Genomic DNA, 21,514 nt, shown 5'->3' with positions numbered 1-21,514 from the left:
GGGCCCCCCAAAGGCCCGGGCACCCATAGCAGTTGCACCCCCTGCACCCTCCATAGTTATGCCACTTCCAGCAAGTCCTGGTGATTGCTGTTGTATTTATGCCTGCATAAACTGGGGAACACTGATAAACTAGTGCAAACAAAGCTTCTTTTTGGAGCAGGTTCCATCTGCATAAATTGATTGAAGTGTAGTTAGGATCTAACTACACAGCGTTATAATAATTCTAGACAACAGATTCCTGGCAACAGATTAGAGATGGCAGAAGTAATAAATTGCACATATATATATATATATATATATATATATATATATATATATATATATATATATATATATATATATACAATCCCCTTGTATCAGATTCCTGGCAACAGATTAGAGATGGCAGAAGTAATAAATTGCACATATATATATATATATATATATATATATATATATATATATATATATATATATATACAATCCCCTTGTATCAGATTCCTGGCAACAGATTAGAGATGGCAGAAGTAATAAATTGCATATATATATATATATATATATATATATATATATATATATATATATATATATATATATATATATATATATATATATATAATCCCCTTGTATCAGGTAACAGGTGGCACTCCTCGGCCTTGTAAGAAAGTTAAAATGCTATTTATTGTATAATCAACTTTGAAGGCCCTTGAAAATTTCCTGATACAAGGGGACTTTTCTTCTATATCCCAAAGGAAGGTATGCTAAAAGACATTGGGTTGGGTGGCCTTTCTACAAGCTGTACACACACATATATATTTATATATATATATATAGACTTCTGGTATGCCGGGCACTGCTTCCCTTAGAGTGTTGCTGGTCGGGTGCCGGTGTCAGGGGGGTATATAGACTTCGTGGGGTAGACACAGCACTCCAGACGCGTGGAATCTCAAAAGTATAAAGTTTTATTGAAGATGGCAACGTTTCAATGCGGATGCATTTTCGTCAGGCTCGAGCCTGACGAAAATGCATCCGCATTGAAACGTTGCCATCTTCAATAAAACTTTATACTTTTGAGATTCCACGCGTCTGGAGTGCTGTGTCTACCCCACGAAGTCTATATATATATATATATATATATATATATATATATATATATATATATATATATATATACAAACACGGTGCAGGTAGATGACGCACATGGCTCTCACCCGCGTCCTCATCTCCCAAGCAACCCGATTCACACCCCAGGAAGTCTCAGACTAACGCCGCTCACACCAGAGCTGTCAAGGCAACCGGACGCTAGCTGAAGCGTCAGATGTCAACACTGGCATGTAACCTGCCGCCCCGAAGTCTCTCATCCATACACATATCTGCAGCGGCTTGAACTGTCTAGGATCAATTGACTCCGTCGGTCGGCTCATGGCATCATGGCAGGAGTATGATTCTGATATTACATTTCAATGACATTACCATTATAATTATATAGATACTGCTATCGATGTCAACATACATAACATACAATATACAAAAAAATCAACAATGAATATATAAAAATATACAAAAAATATACAGAAAAGGACAACATCACTTGTGGAAACAGGTAGATCAATTAAATAACCGTATCAATCTCACATGAAGGAGCTCCACACGATCCACTAATTTAAACCGTGGGGGCTACAATATTTAAACAATAGATCCAGGTAGCTTCTAATCTAAGAAGTTTTTTTATTCTATCCCCACCTCTATTGGACTGGGGTACCTGATCTATGATTTGATATCGTAAAGAGGCTAAGGAATGACCAAATTCTTTAAAATGAATGGCTACGGGTTGATCGGCCTTTTTCCCACCCAGGGCCGCCTTGATGGACGACTGGTGCATAGCCATTCTCTCTTTAAACTTTCTGCTCGTCATGCCTATGTAGAAAAGGCCACACGGGCACACAATCCTGTAAACAATGAACTGCGATTCACACTTTAACACGTTTGATGTTATATACTTAAGAAGTCTGTGGATCTTTAAACTCACTCCTGGTTATCATGTAATTACATGCCACACACCGGGGACATTTATAGCATCCAGGTTTCTTATAGAGTGTTCTATTTTGTATATCACTATCAAACCCCGTGATATCTGTGTGAACTAGGATGTCACGTAAGTTACGGCCTCGAGAATAACACGTCAGGGGTCGCACTTTTTTAAAAACTGGCAAATTAGCATCTGTAGCTACTATGGGCCACAAAGCTTTGGTAGCAATGGGCACCACAGAGCTAGATGCATCAAACTTGGTGATGAAGGGAAATACAGGGGATTGTATTTTGACAGCTGGATTTAGAAGTTCTTCTCTTTGTAATAATAATGTTTTTTTCTTCGCTTTAATAAGCTGCCCATACGAATACCCTCTGTGACGAAATTTGTAAATGATAAGGTCTAATTCAGAATGCATTTTAGAAGGGTCACTGCATTTCCGCACAGCTCTCACCATCTGCGAATATGGCAGGCGTGTAACAGGGTGTTTCGGTCCTTGGACTTCCTAAACAATTCTGTGCTAACAACCCTGTCAGTCACCTTAATAGACATGTCCAGAAAGTCAATGGAAGACCCGCTGGATTTGAATGCAAATTTAATGGGCGTGTCTGCCCCATTAATCTCGTTCATCATGTCAACAAAAAATTCTTCCCCTCCATTCCAAAACATAAACAAATCGTCTATGTATCTGCAGAACGTCCGGATGTGCTGGCTATATCTGTGCTGAAAAAATAATTCTTGTTCAAATTTGAACAATAATTATTTTTTAGTTCTCATAATAAGTTCCATATACCGAAAGTAGTCAAAGAAATTATATCAGAGATAAATATCTGCAAATTCAACTTGGGCTACAATCAGAAACCTCTCATTTTAGACCCTGAAAACAGGTCAGATGGTAGATTTTCCATCCCCGGTAAGCCTGGCTGGCGAAATACAACTTAAGTAACACATGAGTTCAAAGCCGGATTAAGTGCCTCAAGGGCCTGGAGCTGAAATTGTTGAAGGCCGATTATGAGAAGTGGAGGAGGCCAATGTCATGTACTGTAGGCATGTGGACCCCATATACTATAAGCCCTAGTGTCTCCCTAACTCAGGCCTGGCCAACCTGTCGCTCCAAACTACCAGTTTTGCTAATATGGAATGCTAGGACTGTGGAAAGCATGCTGGAATGTGTCATTCCCAACATCTGGAGAGCCATAGGTTGGCTAGGCCTGCCCCAAATACATAAAAGTAGGAAAATTGCATAATTGTGTGGAAAATAGGAAAGCAGTTTTAATACTATTTATGGCCAACCATGTGGCAGCTGGTGTCTGTCTGGTGAGCATCATGCTATTTTATGTGGAGGCCTGGAGCTGAAGCTCTATCTGCCCAATTGTTAATCTGGCTCTGCATGAGATCCTACGTTATACTATAGCATACCGACCAACTGTCCCGCTTTCCACGGGAATGTCTAATTTTTTGGGAACGTTCCCGCATCCCGCCTGGGGTTGGCAGTGTCCCGCAGCGGGGGCAATCCCCCCTGTCACCCGTGAATTGACACTGTGCACATGCGCACAGCATCTATTCATGCCCCCCCCCCACAGCGGCAAATTGGGGGCGTGGCCGTGTGGGAGTGTCATAAGTTTAGACCACACCCCCTTCCCACTAGGTCACGCCCCAGATTTTTTGCGCACCAGCGTCCTTCCTCAAAGTTGGCAGATATGCTATAGGAGTACCTCTATAAACTATCCCTGTTTTCGGCTATTTCTATTATTCTTACATTTATAAGTTTTGCCTGGAGATTGCAGAAGTACGGCAGTAATATATTACAGAATAATAATTCCTATCACAAACGATTTCCTGGCATGTCTAGTGAAAATCTTAGTTCACCGCTAAGGTGGTGAATTATCCTTGTCCTTTGTAAACCACTAATGTCAGATGAGGAATCTGTGAGTGACATGCGTGTGACTCACTGAGCTGTCTTTATGCTACAAATGTCATAAACAATTAATTTCCGTGTCCTGCTGATTATGGGATAAGATGTCAAAGAATCTTGTGTGATTTATGGTGCTCAGTTACTGACATTATTGCAAAATGCCAGGGGCTACAATGAAATTATTCTTGTTGAACATTTGCAGGTGGAGAATCCGGTATCTCTTTCACCAGTGTTATTTGCAGCATACTGTAGCTACTTGCTCAGAGTTTGGGAAATATTTTCATTTTCATTCAGATGAGTAATAGGGTTTTATCATGACATCCTAAACACACGGATGGATTTTATTTTTCTGGAAATGAAAATAATGACATTGTATGCATACTGATTTGTATGTGTTCTAAAACTGTATGGCAAGAGCTGTGACGCAAATGAATGTTTCTAGAAATAACTTACACCTCTGCTTATTGCAAATAAAATGAGAGAAAATTTGTTAGGAAGTATCTATCTATCTATCTATCTATCTATCTATCTATCTATCTATCTATCTATCTATCTATCTATTGTAGAGTTTTAGGAATCATATATCTCTCTTATCCCAATAATAGTTATTGAGATTGAAATATTATATAAAATATATCTATTATATCTGGTATTGATATAATAACATATATATTTGACATCTGCGATTATATTTTAATAGACTTTACAATACAATCAGCAGAGTCCTTGTCATAAACTGATTCCCAAAATATGAGAGTTCAAGACTTGGAATTTCAGCTCCAATTGGAGAATTTTTATTTATAGGCAAAACAAACCATACAGAATAATTGTAACACAGTAATTGATGTATATGCTAATATATATATATATATATATATTTATATGTATATACGCCTCCTTGCTTATTTTACATAAAATGACAGTAAACAATTGACAGACCTAGATTGCTACAAACTAACATAAATTGTAGACTTAAGTATTCCATAACAATACCAATAATTGAACATTCATATCTACCATGTTTACTGTCAGCTTCTCACTCCAGCCCATCAACATTATCTATCTATCTATTGGTCTGTCTGTCTGTCTGTCTGTCTGTCTGTCTGTCTGTCTGTCTGTCTGTCTGTCTATCTATCTATCTATCTATCTATCTATCTATCTATCTATCTATCTATCTATAGCCCTAATTCAGACTTGATCGCAGGGTAACTTTGATCTCAAAATGGGCACAACCATGCTGCGCTGCAGCTGGGGCAGATGTTGCATGTGCAGAGAGAGTTAGATTTCGGTAGGGTGAACCTGAAATCTAAACTGCAGTATAAAAATAAAGCATCCAGTTTTTACCCTGCACAGAAACAGGGGCAGCACGGATGGTGTATTGGTTAGAATTACGGCCTCACAGCGCTTAGGTCATGGTTTCGATAACCACCATGGCCCTAAATATGTGGAGTTTGTATATTCTCCACCGTGCTTGCGTGGGTTTACTCCAGGTACTTCAGTTACCTCCCACAATACAAAAATATACCCAAGAATGAATGTGTGTGCAGGTATATGTGGCAGGGAATAGAGAGTGTAAGCTCCGCTGGGGCAGGGACTGATGTGAATGTTCAAATATACTCTGTAAATCGCTGCAGAATATGTGTGCTCTATATAAGAAACTGGGTACTTGTGTATTTTGGCGGCGCCCATCGCATCGCATACCATAAGGCATACGATGGTATGCGATGCGACGCGATATCGCGCGATGCTGTACAATGTCATACAATTTTAAAATTGCATGACATTGTACATGGCATACAATGCCATACAATGCGATGCGACGCGAAGCCGCCCTAGCTGCGCTCGCCACGCTTCGGGCTCAGTGGCTCGCTGCGCTCGCCACACTTTCTATTCTCAACTCCACGCCGCTGTGGATAGTGGGGGTATGAAAAGGTCGGAGGACGCGTACCGCCGCCCCTCGCGGGCTCGCTGCGCTCGCCACGCTTCGGGTTCACGTTTATAGTGGGGGGGGGGGTGGTATGGGGGTGCATTTCACAATTTCACATTGTAAGCACCCATTAGGGTGCTTAAAAGCACCCTTTATGGTGCTTATACGATCTTTCATCGCATAGGGTGCAAAAATCGCGTCGCATCGCATCACATGCTACGCGATGCATGCCATGCGATGCGACGCAATATAAACTTCGCGCGATGCACATCGGGGGCGCCGCTATAATACACAAGTACCAGAAACTGTTAATAAATAAACATAAAAACACCCAAATCTAACTCTCTCTGCACGTTACATCTGCCAGGCTGTGCAAGCCTTGTCCAATGTGGGGAACTGCGGCCAGCTCTGTCACTGAAACCTAGCTGGGGACGTTCTTGACACCTTAAAATGGCCTATGGAGGTAAATGAATATTGCTACCTTTACTGTCTAAAAAGGATACTCCCATGTGGCCCCTAGCCAGTTTTGCCCATTTCATTTAACATCTGGACTTATCCAACTAAAGGAAAAAAACAATTGTTATTGGAATAAGTATCTAAGGGTCATATATTGCGTGTCCATACTACAACTAGCATACATGTGTTACTGTCATACATGACCTATGGATCTTAATTTATACCCGCGGGAGGTACATTTATCGTTTTTATATTTGCAATATTTGCTACATTATTCATATATTTTTTTAAATGTTTGTGCATATATGGTATCCATAAATTGTTTATTTTTATTATAACTGTTTCATTAAATTGTTTCCAAAGTTATCACTAAGCGCCCCACGTCCTCACATATGTATCAAAATGCATTTCAGTGGGGAGAGGGGACATGGGGCCCATTTCCCCTTTCCCCATGGCAATGACTTTTTGACCTATTTAGTTGTAGTGGTGCGCAGTAGCGGTCTCTCACACACAGAGTCCGTCCGGTCAGAGGCGCAGTGTATGACGTCCGTCACCGCGACCCCTGACTAACCGGTAGTGATGGGAAATCTAGTTTGTTTTGGTGACTATTTCATTATGATCTAGTTCACCCAAAAGATTTGATCAGAAGATTAGTTCATCTAGTTCATTTAGTTCATTACTCCATCACTGACTCAGAGGCATATATTCAATGCCGTGGGCGAGCGGTGACTGCGAGCAGGACTTTTTGCTCGCAGTCACCGCTCACCCTGTCAGTATTCAACTGACCCCCCTCATTTGCAAATTCCCCCTCGCTCCGTTTTTTGAGCGAGGGGGAATTTGCGAATGTGCCTCCAAAAGCTGCGAGAGCCGAGGCTAATTACAGCGAGTTTGCTGCACTAGCCGCGGCTCTCGCAGTTTAGGGGAATCCTCGCAGTTCTGTGACTGCGAGGATTCCCCCGGAACGTTGCATAGTGCGAGCGGCCGGCGCGGGGGTTAAACTGCGAGGATCACTGGTTTTCTGTGATCCTCGCAGTTTAACCCCCTCGCCGGCCGCTCGCACCGGCATTGAATACTGCACAGAGACTGAGAGGAGTGCATGGAGCTAGATGAACTAGACTAGATTATGACACACAGAGCAGGCATTGTAATACTAGCTCATTGTAGGAGTTATAGTCTTGTTAGAATTATATATATCAGATATGTTTAATAAATCAGACTATTTTCTATTTTGAGAAAAGCAATAAGTTACACAGCACCCTTCTAGTGGCATGTTTATTGTTTAGCTCTGCAATATTAATCCCATTGTGGTTATTATTTTACCTTCCATAATATGCAAGTAAAATACCCAAATTCAGAGTAATTTAATAAGTCAATTTTTTTTTTGCTTTTAAAATACAGTAATTAGAAAAAAACATGTCCCCTTGCCCCAATGTAACTGACCTTAGAGAGATATAAAGTAGAGACGTTGCAAAGTAACCAGTTGCTGATTGGTTGCTAGGGGTAATTGCTCCACATGAAGGTTCATACATATCCATCTCTGACTGTAATGTGGTGTAAAAAGAGCTACTGTATAACATGCAGCAGCCAGCACTGTGTACTTGGCTGATTGGGAGTGTAGCTTTGTGACCTAATATACTGGGGGAAGGCAGCATGGCAGTGCATAGTTCTGCTCCATACACACAATACATATGCCTGAGCACAGCAGTGCCACACATGGTAGCTCACAGGTACTGTACAGTCTCATTATGGCTGTATAGTCAGAGATTAGTTCAGGGATCTGTAGGATCAGTGAACTAATTGAACTACTGAATTATTTGCAGGACTCATGAGTCATCAGGACAATGTAGATCCGCAGAGTCCAGACCATGGCCCTTATTCTGGTTGGTGCGGTAATATCCGCGTGCGTTCGTGCCGCCGATGTTTTGTGTCTGCGCATGTGCAGAGGCATCTCTGCGCATGTGCGAGCGGGGCGTACGGCCAAATCCCGCATGAAATGTGAACAATCCGAACAGGGGGTGGAGAGGGGCGTGAAGGGCTATTTGGGCTCATTACCATATGCATACGCCCCGCTTTTCATGGGCGTTCCCATGCAAACGCTGGGCGTACGTATGGTAATGCGGCCGTGACGCACGTGTAGGGGGCGGACATATGACATCGCCGGGTGTCAGCTGCCCGCCCAGATCCCTGCTTTTGCACGGAAAAATGTCCGTGTGGTCTGAGGTTGCGGGAGCTGGTGGACCACTCGGTCCTGCATTCGATGGTCTGCGATGGGGGAGGTTCCCTGAGATGGAGGAGGCGTATTCCATGAAAAATACACGTGCGGTCCGTTCGGCCAGCTTCATACCGCGTACGGACGGAGTTGGCGATCCGTATGGAAGGCGGGGTTTCGCACGCACGGTCCTGGCCGCATATTCGGATCCGGCCGCACCGATCAGAATAAGGCCCCATGTGTGAGCTCAGCACTGCCACCTGTGGCAGCTAACATGTACTGACTGCTGCTGAGCATTGATGAGAGCTGAATAACATGGCTGACGCAGAAGCACCTACACAGGTCCCAGCAGAAGATTTAGCACAGCAGTATGCTCAGGACCCAGTACCAGAAGCAGCAGCAAGTGTTTGGACATCTGGACTAATAGTATAGTGATAGTATCACAGAAAGGTGAACAGCATGAGCACGCATTCTCACTCACAGACACACCACACAGACTCTGGCTAGCCAGTGCATATTTTTCTTTTATTAGAACGGTAGGTACCAAATTCCTCTTTTTTCCCTCAAAATTCTACACACAGTACCCCATAATAACAATGTGAAAAACATCACAGCCTTTGCCATGAAGATGAAAATTGAGCTCAGGTGCATTCGGTTTCCATTGATTTTCCTTGAGATGTTCCTATAGATTAATTGGATAACACAGTGCATGTCAGAGCCCAAACCAAGCGTTAAGTCAATGGAATTGTCTGTAAACCTCAGAGACAGGATGTATAAAAAATATCTGCTTTGAAGGTACCAATGAGCACAGTGGCCTCCATCATTCATAAATGGAAGAAGTTCAGAACCACCAGGGCTCTTCCTAGAGCTGGACAGCCATCTAAACTGAGCAATCGGGGTAGAAGAGCCCAAGTCAGGGAGGTGACCAAAAACTTGATGTCAGAGATACAGCATTCCTCTGTGGAGAGAGGAGAACCTTCCAGAAGGAAAACTCTCTTTGAAGCAATCCAATGATCAGCCCTGTACGGTAGAGTGAACAGATTGAAGCCACTCCTTAGTAAAAAAATTACATGGCAGCCCACCTGGAGTTTGCAAAAATGCACCCGAAGGACTCTCAGACCATGAGAAATTATATGGCCGCCTGATGATACAAAGATTGAACTCTGTGGCATAAATGCCAGGCTTCATGTTTGGAGGAAACCAGACACCGCTCATCATCATGCCAATACCACCCCTACAGTGAAGCATGGTGTGGAAGCTTCATGATGTGGGGAGGAGCTGGGAAAGGTCAGGATAGAGAGGAAGATGAATAAAGCAACGCAGAGATGTCCAGGATGAAAATCAGCTGTAGAATGCGCTTGACCTCAGACTGGGGTGACCGTTCATCTTTCAGCAGGACAGCGACCCTAAGCACACAGACAAGATATCAAAGGAGTAGACAACTCTGTGAATATCCTTGAGTAGGCCAGCCAGAGCTCAGACTTGAGTCCAATTGAAAATCTCTGGGAGATCTAAAAATGGCTGTGCACAGATGCTTCCCATCCAACCTGATGGAGCCTGAGAGGTGCTGCAAAGAGGAATGGACAAAACTGCCCTAAATTTGGGATGCCAAGCATGTGGCTTAATTTAAAAAAATAATTGAGGCTGTAGATGCATCAACAAAGAATTGTACAAAAGCTGTGAATATTTATGTACATGTGATTTCTTAGTTTTTTTAGTTTTAATGAATATGAAAAAATCTTCAAAAACATTTTTGACATTGTCATTGTGTGTAGAACTTTGATGGGAAAAAAATGATTTATTCCATTTTGATATAAGGCATAGTAACATATTGATTAAGGTTGAAAAAGGAGTTAGTCCATCGAGTAAACCTATTTGTCTTGTAACTACTGACTTGACATCAGCCTAATAGATCAACTGTCCAGGGAATTCCAAGGAACCCCATGAATGGACAATCTGACTAAAATAAGCTGAAACATTCACCAATCATAAAAAATGTGTGCTGACCCGTAACATCTTGGTCTTGTGGACATCACATACCCAACACATTCCACATACATCACAAACTAATAAAAAAGTATTATTTTCCCTTTTCTCTTTCTTTCCCCAACTGCTCAATTTTCCCTTTAAACAGCCCATTTTCTTCTCCCACAATTCTCATTTTATGAGGTTTTGTATTATCCCTCATATGTTATGAAAGTAAAAGTATAATAACATAAGTTAGTGCCCCCAAAAAAAGAGTTATCTTTTTTCTTCCCCAAATGTATGGTTATCCATAACTCTGGGGAGCACCACCAACTAGTACATGTTTCTTTATATACATCTCTAACTGCATAAAAGTTGGTTCTAATCATGGTAGTGATCTAGGTCAGTGCAAGCCAAAACCCCTTGTTCCTAGTAACTACTGACTTGAGTAAGTCATTTATATGATTTAGTGGCCAAGAATTTATCCTTGTTTTGATTTGGATTCATTAACAGTAGGTGCCGAAACTTCCCCCACAGGCAATGAGTTCCAGAATGTTACTGCTCTAATGGTAAAGAATCCTCTTCTTAATTCTGTATGGAATTTATTTTCCTCGAGCCCCATTTCATACCCACATGTCCTAAGTATAGACCTGTTAGTAGGCTGTAACATAACAAAATATGGAAACAGTGAATATTTTTTGGATGCAATGTAGGCCATGTACCATTTTAGTTGTAGCCCTTTTTTGTACAGTCTCTAATGCATTTATATCCTTCTGGAGGCCTCCAGAACTGGACACAGTATTCTAGATAATGTTTTACCAATGACCTATACAGTGGCATTATTTATTCTTTCTTTGTGCTGCTAATTCCTATTGCAGTGCAACCAAGCATCTGACTTGCCTTCCTCATTCCTTTGTTACATTGCTTACCTGCCTTTAAGTCACCTGAAATAGTCACTACAAGATCCATTTCCTCTTCAGTAGTTTCTAATATAGTGCCATTAAAACTATTGGGTGTATTCAATGATTTTTCGAGCTGTGACAGCGAGCAGTGCTGACTGCTCGCTGTCACAGCTCGCAGGGTCAGTATTCAACTGACCCCCTGCACACGCCATTTCCACATTGCTAGGTTTTTGTAGCCGATGAGGAAACGGCGTGTGTGGCCGCTAAAACAGCAAGGCTCGCGGCTAAATGCAGCAGACTCCCTGCATTAGCCGCGAGCATCGCTATTTGGGGGAATCCTCACTGTCCTCTGACAGTGAGGATTCCCCCGGAACTTAGAATAGGGTGATTGGCCCGGCGCAGGGGGTTAAATGGCGAGGATTGCTTGTTTTCGGCTATCCCTGCCGTTTAACCCCCTCGCTGGCTGCATTGAATACGGCCCTATGTTTAGCCTTCGGATTTTTGAGATCCATGTACAAGATTTTGCATTTGTTGGCAATAAACTTCAATTGCCATGTTCTTGACCATTCATCTAGTTTATCTAGATCATCAGTCATTTGTTTTACCCCTCCTGGTGTATCTAACCTGTTGCATACCTTTGTGTCCTCTGTAAAAAGGTATACTTTTCCTTCATACCTTCGATGGGAAATGGTTCTTATCTACCATCAAATTCTATGTTTCTATATTATACCACTTGCAATATCACCAATAGAGATATTAAAAAGCATTGGTCCAGAGACTTCCGGTTCGAGTGAAGCTGCAGCAGCCGGACCTCCATCAGACACTGCCAATCTGCACCTTTTAAAGGTAGACCCTAACCTCAACACACATCCGTGATCCTAATGGATCACTTTTCGACCCTGTCGGTGCAGCACAACGCATCTACTCTATGCCAGGAGAAAAACCTGCACTGCCCCCAATATGGTGCCACCTCCCAGCTCTGACTCCATCAAGCAGGCACACAAGAAAGCTGTAGCTGAAGCCGATGATGCTGCCCAACATGTATGCTGCCCCCTGGAAATCCCAGTTACCTATGGGGAAATCGTGGCTGCTAATAAATCCACTGACACCTCTCCTGTCCCAATCTGTGGCAGACATCATAACAATGGTTTGTGATACCAAAAAAATCATGCGCTCCTAGCAGCCAAAAGTGGACAACCTTCAAATGATGAATTTTACGACTTCATCAACAACGTACAATACCAAATACAAATAAATTAAAGGGTCCCTCGGCGCTATGATTGATAGATTTCCTTCTCTCCTTTTATATGTCCCAGATTTTCTCCAGAATGGTGACACTCAAAAAGAGAGAAATAAAGGTGCAATAGTGTAATACTGTCACATTCCTGATTGTGTTGGTAGTTCACAATGATAATGAGACTCATACCGTAATTATTAGTCTATAGTGTATTGTAGACAACATCGCTTAAAGAAGGACATATATGTCAAGAAAGGATTTCACTTCCTCTGCCTCCACCAATTCCAAGACAGTCACGATTAAGAACATAGGATGGAAGGCATCATATAGTGTAATATAATTTTTTTTAAATTAAACAAACATTAAAAAACATAAAAACAGTGGGTATAAAACAGAGGACTCCCACTCTAAAGTTTTGTCCACAAATACTGTAGACAAAAGCATGATGTAATATCCCACCAGGTGTCCATGCGGTGATTTGTATGGAAAAGGGTCCTCTGGATTCACCTTTGTCTAGGTAGATGGCCGGTTCCGATATCTTCAGATATCTTTCTCATGCCTTGAGAAACAGCACTGTAAATATTGATACGGAACCATGGAGATAAGCTATATATAGCACTTTTCTCCCAATAGGACTCATAGGGGCAGATGTAAGATCTGCGTCCCTCTTCTGCACGGATCACTATCTCCCATTCACTATTACAGGACTTTCATCGGGCTGCTCCCATCCTATGGAATGCCCTTCCATGCACAATAAGACTCTCCACTAGCCTCCAAACTTTCAAGCGTTCCCTGAAAACTCACCTCTTCAGGCAAGCCTATCATATTTAAATTCTGCACTCATAACCCTCTGAGGCACTTATGTATTATATAGCTTCCCTTCTGGACTTGTAACTTGTGGGACTGCTATGCTATTACTGATGCCTGTCCTTGTGTTTCCCTCCTATATCCCTTTAGATTGTAATCTTGCAGCAGGGCCCTCCTACCTCCAAGTCTGTCTGTTGTTACCCATTTTGTTTTTTCACTGTCTACTATTGTAAAGCGCAACAGAATCTGCTGCGCTATATAAGAAACTGTAAATAAATAAATAATAAAATAATGTATTAAACCTTAACAAGAGATAAATGCGAGGGTGATAGAGATAAACGTCCAGCCAATCAGCTCCTTACTGACTTTTTTCAAACACAACCTGTAACATGGCAGTTAGTTTGTGATTGGTTGGACATTTATCTCTCTTTATCACCCTTGCATTTATCTCAGATAGTATAGTCTGTTCATTTTTATCCATGTGCTTTTTTTCCCTTTATGATATTTTATACCTTTCAGTCTTGATTATTAACCTTGACACACATAGGGTTGCATCATGTACGGCATTAGTAACCGTGCATGGTTTTGTTAATTATTTGCTGATTAGCTCATAAAAGATCATTTAAGAACCATAAACCTGGAGTACAAGTGCTCTGTTGTGATGTTAGCTTTGCTAGGACACGCATGACTCTGCAACGGTGTAATTGGCTTTGACAAAATAAAGACTGCTCCTTGCTATACAAACACCAGCCATTTATGTGGACCTAGTTTTACACTAGTCACACATAATCAAGATTTAATTTAGTCATATTGGAGAAAGAGCACTATATAAATAAAATTATTATTATTATTATTATTATTATTTTGTGAGATGCCATTTTTCTAAATAAGATACATAGGTGAGGAGAGTCAATTTCTCAGAATGTTCTAGGTCCATTTTGAACAATTTAATAGTTGTATTTAAACTAATATAACTTCTGTAACTAACACATTCATAATGTCTCCCCCCCAAAAATGTAACATAAAAAGGCACCTGTACTTCCAATGCATATGGTTTTAGCAAGATAATGAGAAAAAAACAACAATAAATTACCTGTATAGGGCTGTCCTATATGGAACATACAAAAAAAAAAATGTTTTAATAAATAAAAAAAACATTTGTAATGTCCTTTTAATGGAGGGGGATTTCAACACAGGGTCTGTGGGGTCGCTGGACAACAAATCTGTGGGGGCCCCTATCAATAAAAGTTATATAAGTGACCCTGTGCCAGCGAGAGCCCCTTAGACACACTGCACCAGGAGGTACACCATAATGCCCATTACATATTATGCCACACACCCTAATGCCTATTACACATTATGCCACACATCATAATGCCCATTACACATTATGCCACACATCATAATGTCCACTACACATTATATCACACACTGTAATGCCTATTATGTATTATGCCACACATTGTAATGCCCATTACATATATTTTACCACACACCCCATTGCCCAATACATATGATACCACACAGTGTAATGCCTATTACATATGATACCACACACCGTAATGCCTATTACATATTATGCCACATAAATGCTGCTTTCCTACATGCTCAATACCAGGGGTGAGATCCTCATTGCCATGGGTTACATGCTCATTACCATGGGTTACTAGCTCATTGCCAGGGGTTACATGCTCGTTGCCAGCTGGTTACATGCTGCTTGCTAGTGTTTTCATGTTTGTTGCCACAGACGGTTACATGCTTATTGCCAGAGGGAGTAACATGCTCATTGCCAGGGGGAATAACATGCTCATTGCCAGGGGGAGTTACAAGCTCATTTCCGTGGCAAATTACATGCGGGCATGAGTGTGGGTGGGTGTGCATCCGGGCGTGAGTGTGGGTGTGCATACACGTGGTGGAGGCTGGACTGGAAGGTACAAGGGCACTGTGCTGTAGCCGCTCGCAACACCCGATGTGATCAATCTGTATGGGCGTGCATGCAGCCTGTGGCGGTCAGTTGGAGTTCTATTAAAGATGGGATGTTGCTATTGAACCTGAATAAACATATTTTCCACAAAAAAAAAAGATGGGATGTTGCCCATAGCAACCAATCAGATTCTATCTATCATTTTCTAGAAGATTCTAAATAAATAAGTATAATCTTAATGGTTGCTATGGTGCAACATCCCATCTTCAATAGAACACTAACAAATGAACAATATATAAATCCTGCACGAAGTAAGATTACATTTGAATTTGGAGCATAAAAGACACACACCATTGCATTGGCTGAGTTCCTGGAAAAAAAATGCACATTATAATTTCCTACTTATTAAGGTACAGATAACAAACTTTGGGGCAGACGTATTAAGCCTTAACAAGAGATAAATGCAAGGTGTGATAAGGAGAGATAAATGTCCAGCCAATCAGCTCCTTACTGACTTTTTTCAAACACAGCCTGTAACATGGCAGTTAGCAGGTGATTGGCTGGGCATTTATCTCTCCTTATCACCCTTGTATTTATCTCTTGTTAAAGCAGTGGCGGAACTCCCGAAGGCAATGGAGTCATCTGCCGCCGGGCGCCAGTCTTAAAGGGGGCACTGGCTCCATTGCCCCCGATGTTCCTACTTTGGAGGTGATACCCAGCAGTACCCTTTGCATGCTGCGTCATTCTGGTCACCCCCTCTCCCTGCTCTTCCTCCGCAAAGAAATATACAATAAAGTATATCTGTCCTGGCCTGAGCGCAGCAGCTTCCGGCAGTACTGAGCAGCAGACAGCTCCAGCAACCGTGCGGCGTGTCAGCCCCGCCTCCCATCACCTGCTGTGATTGAGGGCCACCGGGAAGAAGCATCCCCATGGTGCCTGCCCCCCAATACTGCCATCCAACATGCGCAATTATCCGTGCCGCCGCCCCCTCCGCAGCAGCTAATCTGCTACCAACTGCGGAAAAGCACCACGCTGCAGCCGCTGCGCAGGGCCTGCCGAAGCCATTACCGCAGCCAGATCTAAGCAGGACTGATCCCAGAAACATGCACATCAGGAGAATGGAGAAGGTACCTTTACCTGACTCTCTCTGTCTATCTCTCTGTCTGTCTCTCTCTCTCTCTCTCTCTCTGTGTGTCTGCCTCTGTCTGTCTCTATCTCTGTCTCTCTCTGTCTGTTTCTCTCTCTCTCCTTCTCCCCCCAGGCCCCACTCTCTCTTTGCCTGACCCCCCATCTCTCTTTGCATGACCCCCCCCTCTCTCTCTCCGTAACCCCCCCCCCTCTCTCTGCCTAACCCACCCAATCCCTTTCTGCCAGGCCCCACTGTCACCAATCTCTTTTTGCCTGACCCAACCCTCTCTCTGCCTAACCCCCCACCCACCCAATCCCTCTCTCCCAGGCCCCACTGTCACTCATCTCTCTTTATCTGACCCCTCTCTCTATCTCTCTGCCTTACCCCCCCCCCCCACCCAATCCCTCTCAGCCAGGCCCCACTGTCACCCATCTCTCTTTTGGGGGAGATTCTCTAAGCGAAAAATGCAGTAAAAACCCAGTTATCGGGGTTTTTACCGCATTTTGGGATGCTGTAAGCATCCCCGCCGGGTTACCGCGGCGGGGGGCATCGCCAGAAAATCTGGCGATGCCCCATAGAAGCCAATGGGCTTCTACTGCAACCTTCCGCCACCCCGCGCCGACCCCCCGCCGCCCCGCATCGCCCCCTCACCTGTGTCCGGGCAGCACAGAGCTGTGCTGCCCGAACCTGTGACCTCCTCCCTGCACTGAATCCTCTTACGGGTGCAGGGAGGAGAGCCCGGTGCAGCAGCAGCGCCGGGTGTGTGAGGGAGGGGGGAGCCGCCGGGACCAGCTGGGACCCGGCAACTCTCACCGCAAAGGACAGCTCTTAACGCAAGAGCTGTCCTTTGCCTTAATTATCGCATGTGTTACAACATATGCGATAATTAAATATGCGATGGGCGGCGAAGGGGGGCGGAGATTCTTAGAGAATCTCCCCCTTTGCCTGACCCCCCTCTCTCTCTGACTGACCCCGCTATCACCCATCTCTCTTGTCTGACCACCCTCTCTATCCCTGCCTAATCCCCCTCCCACCCAATCCCTCTCTGCCTGACCCACTGTCACCCATCTCTCTTTGCCTGACCCTCCTCTCTGCGTAACCCTCTCTCTCTCTCTCTCACCCCATTCCTCGCTCTGCCTGCCTCCACTCTCTCACTCTCTCTCGCGCTTAACCCCCTCTCACTGCATGACCTCCCCTCTCTCTTTGTACCTGACCCCTCTCTCTTACCCTTACATCCTCTAACCCCCCTTCTCTCTATCCCTGACACCCTCTCTATTCCTGACACTCTCTTGCTGTCCCCTTTATTTCCTCACTTTCCCTGATGCACGCTTATCCACCTGAAATTATTTCTTTCTCTCTGACACCCTTCTTTCTCTCTTCTACATGATTCGCTCTCTCTCGCTTTCTCTCTAGCTATCTATCTAGGGGGGGCACCAACTTTTATCTTGCCTCCGGGGCGACATGGACAAACTTACGCCACTGTGTTAAAGCTTAATACATGTGCCCCAATGCCTCTGACCAGGGGAGGCTCCAGGAAGGGGAGGGGGGGGGGGGGGGGGGGGGAGGGGGCTGCAGCCCAGTTCAAACTTCACAGCAACTGCCACCAACTGCCATGGAGCGCCACCAGTCTGTTATATTTTGTATCTTGCAATAGTTTGATGTATCTACTATCTACATACATACATTCATACATACATACATACATTCATACATACGTACATACATACTGTACAGTATATATTGCTGTTAGGCCTTTGTGATTTGGAATAAATGTAAAATATAAAAAACAGTATTGGCAGTGACATCCTTTCAGTAACATTACTGTGTATATTCTGTATGCTTTCCGATTCTGTATAATGGAACTCACAGTGCTGGTGCTGCACTTAGTGATCAGACCGTCATAGGCAATATATTGGGCTCTATAGATCGGTGATGAGCGACCTCTCTTCAGTTAGGAAACAATGGTCATTATGACATGCTTGCCGAACATCAACTGATTTTTATTTCCGTCAGTGGCTGCCGAAGAGGAGGTGGGCATCGGCCCGCCGGCACTCCCAGGAGAACGCCTAGCGTTCCTCTGCTCCAGCCCCCTGGCCCTCCTTCTTCGCAATAAACGGCCGTTCGGTGCCAGGGTCTGCACATGCACAAAAAAAGCGCTAGCACAGACCCCCAACCATCGGAATGGGGCCAAATGCATCCCCATCCGATCTTTCTTGAATCAGGCCCAGTGTCTCTTTAAAGAGGTCCTCTACTGTAATAAATGGTGGGATCCCTATATTTACTCACCCTCTGTGGCACACAAGTTCAAGGACATCCAGGTGGCCATGATAAGCTGCTAATAGAGTTGGCGTCATTCCATCACCATCAGTTGTGTTAACATCCTTTTTGGTGGCTTCTTTCAAGATATCCAAATAGCCATCAATGGCCGCTTGGTGATACCTGGTGGACATCCTTACTGTCTCCCTCGGCTCACTAGGACTGTTAAACAAGATCCAGGTCTTTGCAATAGCATGCTAAGTTCTAGCCCAACATTATAAAGCTGGTTAATGAATTATTATACTCTGGAATGGCTCATTAACTGCACATAAACTGAGTACAAAGTCCATAGAAATTACTAACACAAGGACGAAACCTTGGGAACTGCATTATATGTAATAATAATTAGAAGAGGCTCGGAATGGATCATCTGCTTTACAATAAGATGGCTCAAAGTCCTTCATCCAGTGCCAGCAGCTACACCTGTAAGACTTAGGGTGACTCATGTCAATGTCATGTCTTATAATGAACTAGTGCAAGCTAGAGAATGAAAACTGAGAGGGTAATTTAGACCTGCTCGCTAGGCTGCGTATAGTGCGCAGGTTAACTCCGTCTAACGAACGCACACCCCCGCCTCCCCAAATCCCCTCGCTACTCTGCACACGGATGTCTACACTAACACATCCGCCCGCAAATGCCCACACAGAGGAAAAATCCAATGATGGGTACAGTACTTACCATCAAATTTATTTCTCCTCTGTTCGCAGCTGAAAAGTAGCCCAGGACTTACTTTTCCTCATGTGCCGCCAGCCGCGTGCCCCGAGCAGGCAGAGGAACGCCTGCATTCTCTGGGGCCTGCAATTTTTGTGGGCACACCCATAAAACGGTGGGTGCCCACCCCGGAACCCCCTGTCTGTCAATCAGGCAACCAGCGCTCCGACGATTGAACATTTTGACAAAGGGGCTGGCTGCGGGGGTTTGCACATGCACGCCTATACGCATGCGCAGAACCCCACCATCAACTAGCAGGATTTTTTGGGTGCTCCAACGTAAGGTCTGCATCTTCTGACACAGACTTCCTGGTTTCCACTGCAGAGCTGTGAGGACCCGTCCAAGTAGCCTCAGGGTTACTCACATGGCTAATTGTCTCATAGATGAACAATGCTGTGTTCATTTGGATCTGCAATGCCGGCATCTTTTTCCCTCAGATGCCTCCTGATGCATTAACATAGTTTCACATCAATGCTGCATCCAAATACACAGCAGCAATGTGTACCATGTCCATTTCAGGCCCAGAGCCCGGAAGAGGGAGCCCTAGGCAATCTATGTCATGGATGCAAATGAGGGATGATGGGGCAGGATCAGCTGTATGCTAAGGAAATTGGGCAAATTGCACAAGTTTTAAACCCCGACTGTTAATTTCTCTACTAAAGGGTGGGACAAACCTGTTGTTCTATGACCTGTACTCAGGGGCAGATCCAGAAGAAAATTACACATACTGTAATGCCACACGGATTGAGCCAAAATTCATATAATGCCACACGGATTGAGCCAAAATTCATATAATGCCACACGGATTGAGCCAAAATTCACATAATGCCACACGGATAGAGCCAAAATTCACATAATGCCACACGGATAGAGCCAAAATTCACATAATGCCACACAGATTGTCAAAATTCACAATCTGCTTCATAAACAGACATTTATTATGCCGGAAATATGTAAATTCGTATTCATGGCACATTCGTATCCATATTTATGAATATGAATGCATATGCCATCGAAATAATATGAGTAGGAATCACCATTCAGTAGAATGGTGATTCCTAATTTACTAACCAGCCATATGCAATATATAATTTTAAATTGTGGTGATCTTGTGTATCCCTGTGCACCCCCTTGCTGCCTGGGTCTACCTTCCTGGTGTTTTCCCAAAAACACAGAGATATACTAGATATAGAAGGATGGGTGGAGGTGACCTTTGGTGCACTGGGTGTAGAATTTCTTTAATCAACAATAGATTGGGTTGATTTTAATCCAAAAATGTATTTCATAAACATGATACAATAATAAAGACACAAAGTGACAAATGCAATATCAGAAATCATTCCTCACCCAGCTAGAGGGGTGGAGCCAGGATGGTATGAACAGAGTGTTCCGAATTTGGTACACCCTGTCGGCTCCACAAACTTTAGACTGGGTAGTACTCAGCAAAAACGTGGTGTTAAAGGTACAAATACATCAAAATGGGTACAATGAATGAAATTTAAAAACCCTTCTCACCCAGCTGGAGAGGTGGAGTCAGGATGGTAAAAAACAGAGTGTTCCGGAAAAAGGCTCACCCTGTCGGCTCACAGACTTTTGGCTGGGCAGAGGTCCTCCGTGGTAGGCTGCAATCCTGTGGGGCCAACGCGTTTCAAGTCTTATAGACTCTTTTTCAAGGCTGTAGGATTGCTATACAGATTTCCTATTTATGGGCAAAAAAGGCGGTAAAAGGTGGGGGCGGGGAGTGGCCGTGTGTATTCTCTATACGGAAATGAGGTGTCCGTGTGTATTCTCGGCTCCCGGTGCCGACATCATTTCCGGTCCAGTTCCCGGAAGTGTGCGGCTCCGTACTCTAGTGATGATGTGATGACGGTGGCTTCCGCCGGAAGGGAGTACTCCATCCATTCGTGGAGGGAGTTCATAACTATATCCGCGGTCATCTTAGATGTAATGACGGTGGTTTCCACCGGAAGTGGGGACTCCGTCCATTCATAGAGGAAGTTCATGGCTA

At 43.7% G+C, this 21,514-nt stretch overlaps 1 protein-coding gene across 2 annotated transcripts in view; it reads right to left on the bottom strand.

The window, feature by feature from the left end:
* The window catches only part of ANKS4B (ankyrin repeat and sterile alpha motif domain containing 4B), a 32,220-nt gene extending 13,250 nt beyond the window's left edge, over positions 1-18,970 (bottom strand). For both annotated transcript variants that reach the window (XR_014450563.1, XM_083152001.1), the window contains exon 1: positions 18,766-18,970. Coding sequence is in view for 1 of the 2 variants with exons in the window: in XM_083152001.1 (XP_083008127.1) it covers positions 18,766-18,929 (164 nt within the window). In the remaining variant the exon portion in view is untranslated. The remainder of the gene's footprint in view (positions 1-18,765) is intronic.
* Between the last annotated feature and the right edge of the window lie 2,544 nt (positions 18,971-21,514).

This window comes from Crinia signifera, chromosome 7 (assembly GCF_055691185.1).
Source record: "Crinia signifera chromosome 7, ASM5569118v1, whole genome shotgun sequence".
NCBI lineage: Eukaryota > Metazoa > Chordata > Amphibia > Anura > Myobatrachidae > Crinia > Crinia signifera.
Note: the sequence above shows the minus strand (reverse complement) of the source record. Positions and strands in the feature narration are given on the sequence as shown.